The 13,816-nt window shown below is 39.1% G+C and overlaps 1 protein-coding gene across 1 annotated transcript in view; it reads right to left on the minus strand.

Annotated features, from left to right (window-relative positions):
• The window catches only part of LOC148943507 (uncharacterized), a 452,088-nt gene extending 438,272 nt beyond the window's left edge, over nucleotides 1–13,816 (minus strand). The window contains exon 1 of the mRNA XM_089100994.1: nucleotides 13,226–13,816. Within this exon, the coding sequence (XP_088957120.1) occupies nucleotides 13,226–13,760 (535 nt within the window). The 5' untranslated portion in view covers nucleotides 13,761–13,816. The remainder of the gene's footprint in view (nucleotides 1–13,225) is intronic.

Raw genomic sequence — 13,816 nt, forward strand, 5'->3', positions numbered from 1 at the left:
GGGGGCCAATTTGTTTCGGAGGGGGGGGGGGCAAATCCTTCAAACCCATTATTCTGTGAGAAAAATCAGAAAATTATGGGAAAATGAAAAAAATCGTGAGATTTCGGGGGGGCCCGGGCGCGGAGGCCCCCTCCCCGTGTAAGTCCCTGTCCGACCCCCCCCCTCACTACCAGGAAAAATCTCCCCTGAAAACGTCTGTACTGTATACTTCCCAATAACCAATACTACATGTTAACATTGGGTAAAGTTCATAACTTTCAGCCCTCCTCCCGGGAACTTCGGGAATTAAGTCATCCTAAAAGACATACTTATAATATTTCCGAACATGCTGAACAAAATGGCTGTCTCAAAATTTTGATCAGGTGACTTTGGGGAAAATGAGCGTGGGAGGGGGCCTAGTTGCCCTCCATTTTTTTGGTCACTTAAGAAGGGCACTAGAACTTTTAATTTCCATTCCAATGAGCCCTCTCACGATATTCTAGGACCACTGGGTCGATACGATCACCCCTGGGAAAAAAAAAATAAAATAAACACGCGCCCGTGATCTTTCTTGATGGGTAGGATTAAACTTGATGAAACTTATATATTTGAAATCAGCATTAAAATCCGATTCTTTTGATGTATCTATTTGTATCAAAATACCGTTTTCTAGAGTTTCGGTTACCATTGAGCCGGGTCCCAATAACCAATACTATATGTTAACATTGGGTAAAGTTCATAACTTTCAGCCCTCCTCCTGGGGGCTTAAGGGATTAAGTCATCCTAAAAGACATAGTTATAATATTTTCGACCATGCTGAACAAAATGGTTATCTCAAAATTTTGATCGGGTAACTCTGGGAAAAAAATGAGCGTGGTAGGGGGCCTAGTTGCCCTCCAATCTTTTTGGTCACTTGAAAAGGACATTAGAACTTTTTACCTCGGTTCAAATTAGTCCTCCCACAAAATTCTTGGACCGCTGGGTCGATATGATTACCCCTGGGAAAAAAAACAACAAAAAAACAAATAAACATGCATCCGTGACCTTTCTTCTGGCAAAAAATGGAAAATTCCACATTTTTGTAGATAGGAACTTGAAAACTCTACAGCAGGGTTCTCTGATACACTGCATCTGACGGTGTGATTTTCATTAAGGTTCTATTACTTTTAGGGGGTCTTTCCCCCTTTTTTCGAAAATCAGCCAAATTTTCTCAGGCGCGTAACTTTTGATAGGTAAAATTAAACTTGATAAAACTTATATATTTGAAATCAGAATTAAAATCTGATTCTTTTGATATATCTATTGGTATCAAAAATTCCTTTTTATAGACTTTCGGTTACCATTGAGCCGGGTCGCTCCTTACTTACAGTTCGTTACCACGAACTGTTTGATTTCTGTTCGTTTTGCGTTTCATTTATTTATCGATGCTGACTTGTGGTACTTTCACGCTTAGTAGATTATTTGATTTTAATTTTGCTCATTTTATGTTTATTGGAGTTCTTTACTTTTCTTTGAAAAACTTATTTTGTGGAAAACATTTTTTAATTAATTTTTGTTCGTTTTATATTGACTTAGTCTTTTCATGGAAAAAGAAAATAATACTTTAAATCTTTTCGTTTTTTTTAAGACTTTATAGCCTGCTATTTGTATGCTGAAGCGAAATTTTCAGCAATTTTTAATAACATACACCCTTTAAAAAATCTGGACACAAATAGTAGTGTTTAATTTAGTTTCATACCTCCTCTAGATGACCTGAAATGGAAAACTTGACATCATTCGCAAAAAATCTGTTTACTTTCTTTGATAGCTTGGATTGATAGCTTGGACACTTACGCTATTTTGATTTGGTTAAATTTTAAGAGCAGAAGTAGCCCCAAAAGTTTGAACATAATACATTCAGTCGTTCTCGGGATACTGCTGAGATGCCCTATTGGGAATTAGCTTTAACACAGTGCATTTTGATTTAATCTCAAGGCAAAATTTAGTTTTTAAACATAATGGAAAAATGGGATGGTGGGCGTGGAAGGGGGATTAGTTGCCTTCCAATCACTTTCGACTATTAAAAAGGGCTTCAGCCCTTTCGATTTTCAATCGAATGAGCCGTTTTTGAAGTTCCTACGACAACTCCTTCGATACGAAGTGCCCTGGTCTAAAAGAAAAAAAAGACATTATACCCACATCGATCTTTACTATAAAAATGTCAAGCCTTCCAATCACTTTTAACTGTTAAAAAGGGCACTAGGCCTTTCGATTTCCAATCGAAAGAGCCCATTTTGTGTTTCTACGAAAACGTTTTATAAAATCGCGTTATATTCCCCCAGGGCATAAATTACAACCCTTACCCTAAGGACTGTTAGGGTGGCTGTCATCCTCTAAGACCTAATTTCCAGAAGTTTCAACTACGTTAAACAAAATAGATATCTCAATATTTTGATTGGATGTGTTTGGGGAAATGGTGGGCATGAGAGAAGCGTTAGTCACTCTCTAATCACTTTCAACTATTAAAAAGGCACTAGCCCTTTCAATTTCCAATCGAATGAGCCCTTTTTCAATTTTCTACGACAAAGATTTCAATAAAAACCTTATATGCCCCCTGGGCATAACTTACAACCCTTGCCCTGAAGACTGTGGGGGGGAGTGTCCTGCTCAAAGGTATAACTTCCTGTACTTTAAATTGCGTGGGACAAAATGGCTATCTCAAAATTTTGATTGGATGTGTTTGAGGAAATGGTGGGCGTGGAAGGGGTGTTAGTTGCCTTCCAATCACTTTCGACTATTAAAAAGGGCACAAGCCACTCCAATTTCCAAACCAATTTCCTGTTCTGTGAATAGGCAGGGTGACAGCAGAGTGCACTTGGCATTTTGACGATAAATCACATCAGTCCAGTTTTTTTTTTAAGAAAAAACTCACTTAGTGATAATTTATTGCACCTCCCCCCTCGTCATTTTGCGCCCCTGGGTGCGTGCCTAGTGAGCCTATTGCTAAATACAGGCCTGACATTGAGGTGGGCGCAGCCATTACACTTGTTAAAGGATTAATGCTCATAACCTTGTTTACTTGTGTGGAACTTTTCTAGTCGATCAACAACAAAAGATTATATTCCTGGTGCTAAGGATGAATAAAACTAAAATTTTCTTCAAAAAGTCATTGTCATCATCACTAAGGCCTCCTGGGTTTGACCCATTTTTGGGTGTCATGAACCAATGCTACCCGATTTTTTTTCAAGATATTTACTTCTCTTCGGTAGGTTTTGCCCAGTAGATATGCCCAGTTATGAGCAAGTCGATCGGAAGTAAAAACAATATCCCCATATTTTGAGCGTCACGAATCAATACAACAAATTGATTCAAATAGTTTTTGTTTATTGAGGTACCTTTGTCCAATTTCACAAGCCTTGTTGGTGTAAGCGAGAAACCAAATAAATTAAGAAAACAAATAACAAAAAAACAAGAGAAACAAATTACTGCAAGAAGAAAGAAAAATTTGTTGCCAAATATCAGGGATCATCTGTCAATAGACCCAAATATCAAAATCGTTCGTCATAACTTAGGTCTACCAAGTCCTGTCTACCCGCTTCTGCTTTGTAAGTTTCAAGCCTGTGAGAGAAGGAATAAATTTTAGGCCGATTTTCAGGTATAGGAATTGATAAATAACTGGATCTAATTTTTTTTTTTTTTATAAATTACGGTTGCTTTCTTTAGATACAATTCTGTCTCTAATACTTTTTGTATTACTTTTTCCCAAGTTTGTTAATACTTAGAACTAAGAATCAGGAATAGGTTAAGTATTACATCGTTAGAACATTCAAACCACCGCCACTTGAGCTTGTGTTGCTATTGCACCGATGGAAAATTTTATAGATTTTATTAAAGCAAATATAATCTAAAGCATATTTCAAAAGCATACGGTATTTGACGTTACACCCGACGCACTACATCGAGTGGTAGACTAGAGGAGAGACATAGAAAAATATTATTCCACCCCCTCAGTTTCTAACGTTGGTAATCAACACAACCTTTGCCTCACACGTTTTAAGTTATGTTTGTCCAGGAACTTGCGACCATAAGATTCAACCTAATCAAAGAAAATCTTGTTTTGGCTTCCAAAAAAAGATATTCTAGTATATGAGGGTTCGTTTTTTTATATTAGACTCCTCTTGGTCATGTGACTTACAGTTGTAAGTTCTAAACTAATCAGAGACAACGAAATTTTTGCCCCATTACTATGCCTCTTAGCTCTCACCCCTTAAAACAAAATTATGGTCCTCTTAGACCCAATAATTACCCTTGAAAGTTTCGAGTCAATGAGAAAAAAAAGTTTGCAGGCCCTTTTTATGATGGCCACATTTTCAGGTGAAGTCGATTTTTTTTGTTTTTCGTGTTTTTTTTTGTAGATTATAGGTTTTTGGCCCAAGGACTTTCAGATATAAGTTACAAGCTAATAGAAAAAACTGTTTCTGGGCCAGTTTTGGTGGATCCATACCTCCCATCTAATTTGTCTTTGCATGCGGGTTTCCTTGGTCCAGAATCTTACGGCTGTAAGCATCAAGATGATTGGAGAAAAAAGCATTCGACTCTTTTGAGTATGGGGGCACCAGTTTTTTTTATCCATTGTTGTCTTATTTTGAGCTGTCTTGATTGAGCATTTTGGGGGAACTTAGTGTTCTTTTCATTTTTTTTTTCTATTGCATTGGGTTGCCTGGAAATTCCGTACTTTTTGGCTTCATTTTTGGGTATCCAAGCCCCAAAACTAAATTTCTGTTTCATGTACTAGGCTCCCCTTGGCCCCTATTATATTTTTAGATTTCAGCCAGTTCAGAAAGATAGCCAGTTCAGCCAGTTCAACTCTCATAACTCAAACTTCGATATCTTGAATTATTTTCAATCCCCTTGGAAGAACCTGTCTAAGTCAAAGAGGAAACCATGCATAACTCAACACATGACTCATAACTCCCACAAGCCAAAGTTTACCTCTGTATCTCGAAGTTTTCCAACGGATCTTTGTTAGTCGAATCCCCAATATTAGTCCAGGAAGGGAACGGTTTGACCGTAAATAAATCGCAAGAGAAAAGATTCTTTGACTACCCGACTAAAAAAAATGTGCTGATTCAAAATATGCAAAGTTTGCTCATCTACCTTTTTCACAAATATGTTTTTTTTTAAGTTGAGGTTGATTTTGTGGGGGTGAATCTCGTGTTTCATATATAGGTTTACAACCACAAAATTGATGTCTAGAATAGTGTAACAGGTCACGGTGCTTACGAAAACCACCTTTATTTGAACATAAAATTAAAGCTTCCACTTAAATATTCTATTAGTGATAAACCACGCTTAATCTGAAAGAAACCGGTCTTAAAATGTAGAATGGCAACTATGACCCAGTTCGATGTTTTATCTAACGATTAAAACATTCTCGACCTTTTCAGTTATATATTCACATATCTTCGTTATCTTCCAGATCATCAGCTCCGAGAAACTCAGTTGTAACACAGTTAGCACAACTTGTTCCCTTGCAAGGTCCACAGGCCCAGGTGCATTTCATACCATTCCTTTTGCAAACGCATCGCATATTTGAGCAGTTGGTTTTGCTGTTACAGTGAAAAACTGCAAGGAGAGAGTTGGGGGCAGCTGGGAGTTCACCAAAGATAGGGCAATATAGTCCATTCTGAATTACCCAACCGAGCTGGGTAGGGTCGAGATTACATCCCAGGGTTTTCCATGATCCAACTTGCAAATAAACTAGAAATGAGAGGAAGCAGCAAGCATCACTGGTGGGAGGGAGAACTTTAAACTCAATATACGAAGAATATGCTATAGCTTTCTCGATGAATTTGAGATGACGCAACTGATTGAGGGTTGAAATTAAGCCTGGGCACTTATATAAAAGCATCATTGCTTTTTCCCCAGCTACTTAAATCTCGTGCTTGGTTGATAGTGGGTCTATAAAAACTTTAGCGGATTCGTAAAATTCATTGTTTTTTATCAGAAGCGGTAATCTCGCTGACTTCCCAATGCCATAGATACGAGAAGTTGAATCGCACCCAAGGAAGGCATGGACATACAGGATTGTGCTACATATAAGAGATCTAAGTTTGAGTTTTGTTGCATTTATATCCCAAATTCTATTCTTTGAGATTCCCGCTCGAGGGTCAGAGTAAAAGTAGATCGCTTGGCTACCTGTCTGTGCGTGATAACACAGGAGCATGAGCAGATCTGTGTCGTCTCCACCCAGGACAGTAGGTATTAAACAAGCAGATTGAACTGCAGTTAAAACAATGAGAAGGTCAGGGTCACCTTCTGCATGGTATACCTGACACCCAGCTTTGGTCAGGTACTCACTGATCATGACTATGATTGCCTGCTTATTCTTGAAGTTGCTTAGGAACACTTTTTTCTTTGCAGAACAGAACATATTCCTGTTAAAATTGAATTGCGGGTACGATCGTGAACCTTTCCGTCTCATATGGGTGATGTCTTTGCTTGAAGGTGCTTGGTTGTATCCGTCAAAAACCACCGACGTCCTTTGCAATCCGTATTTCCGTGCATTGTAGTCAACGTACTTCTGGCAGATACTTTCACAAGTTGAGTTATTGTCCCAAGGGATTCGCTGAAGCAGTGCCCCACCATCGAGAACTATATGCTTGTCACTGAAATTGTTGAAGTCTTCAGTTTTTTGCTGCTCCTCTACAACTAGACGCCACATCGCGTCGATAAGGGCAGGCTTATCGGCTCATCGTGGAAGCCCGTTTGCTTCAAAAAGTGACGGATGTGGCGATCACAATTCATACTCAAAGTATTATCGTCGCTATTTCCAGCAATTGTCACCAGCCGCTGAAACATCAGTGCTGGATCAGCGGCAACTGACTGTCCACTAATAACTGGTGCAGCTTTATGAGCAAGCGTTACAGTCACCGACTTTTTCTTGAATGTGTACGTGTTGACGTTTTCCCCTGTCATTCTATCCATGATTTCTTGTCCGAGGGATCTAGCTGTGTCAAAGTTGACTTTTTCATCAGCCGTAACTCCAGAAGTAATGTTTCGCAAGCTCGGGTCTTCTGTGAAAGAGTTATTCTTAGCAAGAAAGCAAACAAGCTTGCTAGTGTCATGGTTATCGCGTTCAATCCTCGACTCTGTAATTTTTTGTGCTGTTCACTTGTCTCGTATTGGACCTTAACAAAATTTTGCATCGACAAATTAATTGCACTATAAGTTGGTGCTGAAAGTAACCAAGTCAGCCTCTGCAACTCATTCATGTCGCTTCCCCTTGTAAGACCACCGTTAGTTTTCAGCGAGTGCATGAGGACCTGCTCAATGACCAAATCTGACGACACACCCGCTCAAAAATTTTCGGATATGCGGATAACATATCTTCCGTTCTGAAAACTGTCAAACACGTTGGGATTCGTAGTTTCCAGCTGTTTCATATTCTGCAGGTACACCCAGGCATACTTCCCATAAAGGAATTGGTTGGACGCTGCAAAATACAGCAACATAGCTTCAACTGCCTGAAGATGAAGATCCCAGTTCCCTGTACGCTCTGCTTGGATAAAATTCTTCAGTATGTCTATCATTTCCATATATTGTATCCAAAGTTATGCCGTGCGCGACCTTTCTGAAAGTGACTCTTTAAGAGAAGAAAATTTCTTGGCGACTTCTGCCAGGGACAGATTTTCCTCTACACTTTGTATGTCTGTGTGAACTTCCAATGCACCAAGATAAACAGTAAAGAACTCCATAAGCTCATCGGAGTTACTGAATATTTTTCCCATGTCTGCTAAATCAGCACCATCTTCAGTACCGTAAAGCTCAGTGAAGAGAAGTGTGTTCAGTGTCCAGTCAATCAGTATGTTTCCTCATATAGCTCTGGGATAAGCTTTCCCAGAAATGATGTCATGAACAGCATTTGGCGCATATATTATTTTCAATGTCTCTTGAATCTGCCCAACAGCCCCAAGGTAACTCATGAGTGTGTGGAAACCACCCAGCCGAAGGACAATTTGTTTTATAGGACTTGCATCAGTCTTGGCAGTAATAATTGTAAGAGCTTTCCAGTAAAGTGGCTGATCAAAGGTCAGTACTGGAATCATGAAGAGAATGGATGCTTTCCCTGTATAAGAGTCTGACTGCGTGTCAGCATATAGATCGCTCATAGCTCCTTGCCAGCTAGGCAAGGATGCAGGAAAAAGTCTATACATCTTCCACGGCAAGTCGCAATATTTTTAGGGATCCAGAATTGAAACTCGTGGTAGGGGATCGTAAAGAAGGTTATGTTGTCGCAGTGTCTGTCTGAGATACTTAATAGGAATTCGGTTCGGTTCTGTTATCTGCCTAGACATAACAAACTTTCTCCTCTCTAGTACTGTCGAAGACCTCAATAGTGGAGTCACAGAAATAATTATGCCTATGCCGTGAAAACTGTTGTTACCATCAAGGGTTAGGACGTTGTGGTTGACGTTATCAGCTATGTGCTGCATGTATAAAGTTCCTTCAAATCCCTAAATGTTTGTGCTGTTAGAAACCGCAGCCTTACGCTTGAAGAGCTTTGTCTCGTAATATGATGAGCTGAAACCCACAGTACTAAGCATGTCAATTAGAAAGCGGCTGCTAAACTGCTGTTGCAACTGGACAGCTAATCCAATCTGAAGAGGTGGTCTGATTGCCTTTGGCCGACAGGCCTGTAGCATGCACTGACCTATTGCCACAACCTTCCTCTCTGTTTTGTCTCCTACGAACAGAGTGTTGAGAAAGAGCCACAAAGATGAAGGTAGGCATTCGAGATTGTCTGTTATCTCTCCAAGATTTTCAGAATTAGGATACACATCCATTTTTTTTTAATACCTTTGGCATCACTTTTGATTATATCTGCAGCAGCTTGGACGATAGCATCCTTCTCCAGTTCCAAATCGCCATTTTTTGGCTTTAAGTAATGCTCGCTGAGAATGGCATGAGCTGTGGGTATTAGAGTAATGACGCTCTGTCTGCCGTTTATTTCTGCAAATACGGCGCTTTCAACAAATTTCTCTCGCATCTTCTTTTCATGTATTTTTTTTACCATATCCAGAATCCTTAGAATCACCCATGAGCTCGTTCATCATGCTAACAAGATCATTTAGTGTTAGTTGTTCATCATCGTTAGCCTGGAAAAACTCGACGACTTTCTCGAACGCCTGGTCCTGATTCAAGTTCTGGGGTCAACCAGTTTTCGTTTTCCGGAATGTAAAGGAATTCCGCTGCACTTGTTGGGGATGTTAAGTTCCGTTAGAAAGTTTGAGTGGCAGGACTTGTGGTACACTACATCAGCAACGTGTAGATCCGCAATGGCAGCAAGTATTCTAGTCATCACTGCTCCTGACCAGTCATAATTTCTCTTTCCACAAACCACTCTTAGTATATTTTCGATGTCTCTCGTTCTAACCTTGAAACTGTCTTCCTTCGTCTTCGTTCTGTCAAAGATAAATGGCGTAGAGCGAAAGACACAATCGAATTTGAAGTTGAAGTTTCCAGATAAACGGGAAGATACTCGCCTCTGACTTTGTTTCACCTACGTTAACGATGACAAGTACTGCTCAATGGAATTCTTGTTTGTGAAGCTAGACCTGCATAACTGATGCACAGGATCCCCAATAACAGCCGTGACATGTTCCCGGTTCCTTGATCGACTAGCTTCATTCACCGAGTCTGTACCTTTCATTCCCAAAATGACCTTTCCCCACTCTTCCACTATTTCTTCTTTGCAAATGATACAATTCATTTCGACAATTTAAAGCTTAAGAGTAGTTTGCCATACATCCATCGTTCAATCTAAGAAGATATAGCTAAATTTCATCTGGTTTAATGTTTCTAAGATCGAGAGAGAGAGAGGGAGAGAGAGAGAGAGAGAGAGAGAGAGAGAGAGGGGCGAGAGAGAGAGAGAGAAAGACAGAGAGAGGGGGGAGGGAGAGACAGAAAGAGAGAGAGGGGGCGTGTATGATCAGCAAGGTCAGCCAAACTAAAACGCCATAAGCCACAGGAAACAAAAATAAACCAGAACAACAATTCCAGGATTACAGCGGCTTTAGAAACTGATTATTATCAAGGATTTTCAAAAGTACGTTTTACCAACTTCGACGAACGGGAATTAAAAGTCACCGCCGTGCAAGGGCCTTGCCCACTGCGACTGTAAGGTCCCTAAAATAGAATCCATCACAGCTGGCGTCGAAAGGGCTTTATCATATATTTTTCTATACTAAAATGTTTTATTACATAACAGCAAAAACTCTTGCAGTTTTTACTCTTACCTTACTACGCTGTAATCTGCTATCACAAATAAAAAACCCGACTTCTTACCTTTTTGAAAAAAATGAAACAGCAGAACTTCACTGTCAGCTAGACAACTCTCACTGACTGAAAGCAACTTTGACCTGCTACCCATTAATCGACTGGCCAGACGGGGTTGCCAAAACTTTTAGGGACAAAAGTGTCCAAATCAGTCAAAAAAGGACACTTTTAGTGTCCCTTTAAAAAATTAGCCAATATACAGGGTTGCCACTATGAATTTTCAAACCTGTGAAAAAAGTGACAAAAAAACTGAGAAGTTCGTCCTTCTTTGTTCTGCTACCTAGCGGCCAGTTACTTGTATGAGTTCAGCAGGTATTTCCAGTTTTGATATTAACGCTACCAATAAATTAAGTCTAGTGCTAGTTCAATTTGAAGAGATGGCAGAAAAAAATCGTCATGAGAATGTCAACAGAGCGAAATTTTATATCGATTATCGATACCGCTACTTATCTTAGTCGAAAAGTAAAGAACCAATCATAGAGATTCATTTATACTTCGGCATTTTCATAAGTTATGCTAAAAAGATACGAGACGCTAGTTTTCGATAGCTATTAAGAATCTTTGGGTGTGGCAAGATACGAACGGCTGTAGCAACGAAATGCCTGTTTTGACTTAAGTGGTTTAAAAGTTAAACAAAAGATGTCAATCTCCTTAACTACTCAGTCAACTGGTTCGTCAAGTGCTTAAAATCGTTTAACAACTCCTCTATCTTGCCGTTTTCTGAACGTTTAGAAGTAGCCCTGAGCAAAAATTACGTTTTCGAGAACTAAAAAAGTGAGAACACAAGGCCAATTGAAATAAATTCGCTTAAGTTATACTCGATAGAAACTGCCAACCAGCGTTCGACAAAAAAAAAAAAAACACAGCTGAAAGTATAGAATATAAAACAGAAACATTCGCTAGCGGCTATAAATAAAATTGAGCCGCAACACAGCTTTTATGCGAAACTCCTTTCTTTATATTAATGGCAGCAGTCTAATAATAGCCATCTGCACGCGGCTAAACGCCACAGGGTTTTACGCGGAATGTGTCAGCAGGGAATGGCCATTCACTTCTTCTTTCCAGCCTTCTCAGCGGCCTTGGTGACTTTGCCACCAGCAAAAGGAGGGTCCTTGAAGTTGACCGACTTGATGACAAACGTCAACCGTAAAATAGAAGAAAAAGATGGGTTCGATAGTTCTAGCATACCACATTGGTTAAGACTTTAGGTCCTATTCCTATTCGGTTGATAAATGGTGTTCGCGCAGGGTGCAAAAACGTCTAAGTAAAATCCCCAAGCCGTTACCAAAGCTTCAAAGTAAAGTACAAATTAAAAGCAGTCGTATTTATAAAAAAAGAAGAAAATAAAGACATTTGGTTTTGATTTGGAGAAATGTCCAAAAAGTGTCCCTTTTTTCGAAAAGCTGCTATTTTTGACCCAATAGTGTCCTGGTGTCCCTCAGAGTGAAAAAGTATCCAAAAGCCACTAAAAGTGTCCATTTGGCATCCCAGTGGCAAGATAAGGCGAAACATGATGGAACAGGTTTTATCACTGTAGTGATCGATTTAGAATCGCCCGAAGGATTTTTTACATGCTGGGATTGTGAGGTCCCGTCAGTCGCGAAAGGGTTATGAAACTCATGGAATATTTAGATGAAAGCTCTAATTTTACATTCAAATAAAGGTGATTTTCATAATCACGATGATCTGGTACCCTATTCTAGACATTAATTTTATTGTTGTACGCCTTAATATGACAACACGAATGTTACACCCTCAAAATCAACCTCAACCTCAAGAAAAAACATAATTTTTAGTTTTATGTTAAAATAAAAGGGATTTTCATAATCACCATGATCTAGTACCCAATTCTAGACATCAATTTTGTTGTTTTACGCCTTTATATGGAAAAACGACTGGGTGATAGTTGTCATTCTACATTTTAATACCGGTTTCTTTCAGATTAAGTGTGGTTTATCACTAATGGAATATTTAAGAGGAAGTTTTAATTTTAAGTTCAAATAAAGGTGATTTTCATAATCACCGTAATTTAGTACCCTATTCTAGACATCAATTTTGTTGCTGTGCACGTTTATATGTAAAAATTCACCTCCTCAAAATCAACCTCAACCTCAAAAAACGTAATTTTTAGTTTTACGTTTATATAGGCTAAAGGTGATCTTCATAATCACCGTGATCTAATACCCTATTCTAGACATAAATTTCGTTGTAGTACGTCTTTATTTGGAAGCACGAATTACACCTTCTTAAAATCAACCTCAACCTAAAAAAAAATAAGTTTTAATTTTACGTTCAAATAAAAGTGATATTCGTAAGCACCGTGACCTGTTACACTATTCAAGACATCAATTTTATTGTTGTACGCCTATATATGAAGCACTGGATTCGCCCCCACAAAATCGACCTCAACCTCAAAAAAATATATTTGTGAAACAGACAGATGAGCATAATTTGCATATTTGGAATCAGCACATTTTCTTGAGTCGGGTAGTCAAAGAATCTTTTCTCTTGCAATTTGTTTACGGTTAGGCCTTTTTTTTTTCACACACTTTCTGGACAAGTATGTAGGTTACATCATGTAGACATTGATTGTATTAAATTTGTTTAACATATTTTTGTATCAGTTTTTTTTAATGTTCAGGTTTCTATTTCCTAACAAACTAAAATTATTATTGACAATTGAAAGTTTCCATTTAGTTTTTTTTTACAGGGCACTGGTTTTGTCACTGTTTTCCATTAAAAACTTTTCGAAAATAAAACTTTCAATCCTTATTCCTGCTTATTTCTGTTTATTTTAGGTTTCAAATGTTCCTTCACAGTAATCTTTTTTTTTAAGTTAGAATTTACTATTCATATTACTCTTTCGTACTTTTGGGTTTCATTTATTCATTCGTAATAATTTCTTTTGCTATATGATTGACTGACTTACCAAAACCTGCTTGCTGTTGCTGCAGCATTCCTGAATTTCCAAGTTTAGGACGTGGACTTAATTCTCGGATTTGGTGTGGCCCTCTTGGGGGAAAGTTTCCAGCCTGACCCGGAAATCGTGCCCCAGGACCTCTAGGTCCAAAACCATGTCTTGGATTCATGCCTGGTCTCATTTCTGGAGGCATCCTAACCCCAGGTCCAGCCCAGGGGCCAGAGCCTCTTGGACGAGGAAAGCGGCCATGTTGACTACCTTGAAAGTTCGTTGGTGATCCTGATATCCTTATTTGTTGCCCCCTTGGTCCAGTATGACTGAATCTAGGGTCAGCAGATGTTCCTATAGGTCTTTGAGATTGACCAGGTGAGGCCGCTAAGGGTGACTGAGATTGTGGACCCACAGTTCTTGCAAATCTAGGTGGCCCATGTGGCCTAGTGTTGGCCAAAGGAGTAGGACCTCCTGTTGGTACAGACTGTCCAGTTTGTACACCCTCTTCAGTTCCTATTAGGGTATTCATAATTTTACTGGCAAAATTAAACATGGCTCACTACACTATTATTCCGTACACTACTCAACTATGAACATCCATCACTTTTT

Source organism: Artemia sp. Qi Xiang Cuo, chromosome 15, assembly GCF_049724085.1.
Source record: "Artemia sp. Qi Xiang Cuo chromosome 15, ASM4972408v1, whole genome shotgun sequence".
Lineage (NCBI taxonomy): Eukaryota > Metazoa > Arthropoda > Branchiopoda > Anostraca > Artemiidae > Artemia > Artemia sp. Qi Xiang Cuo.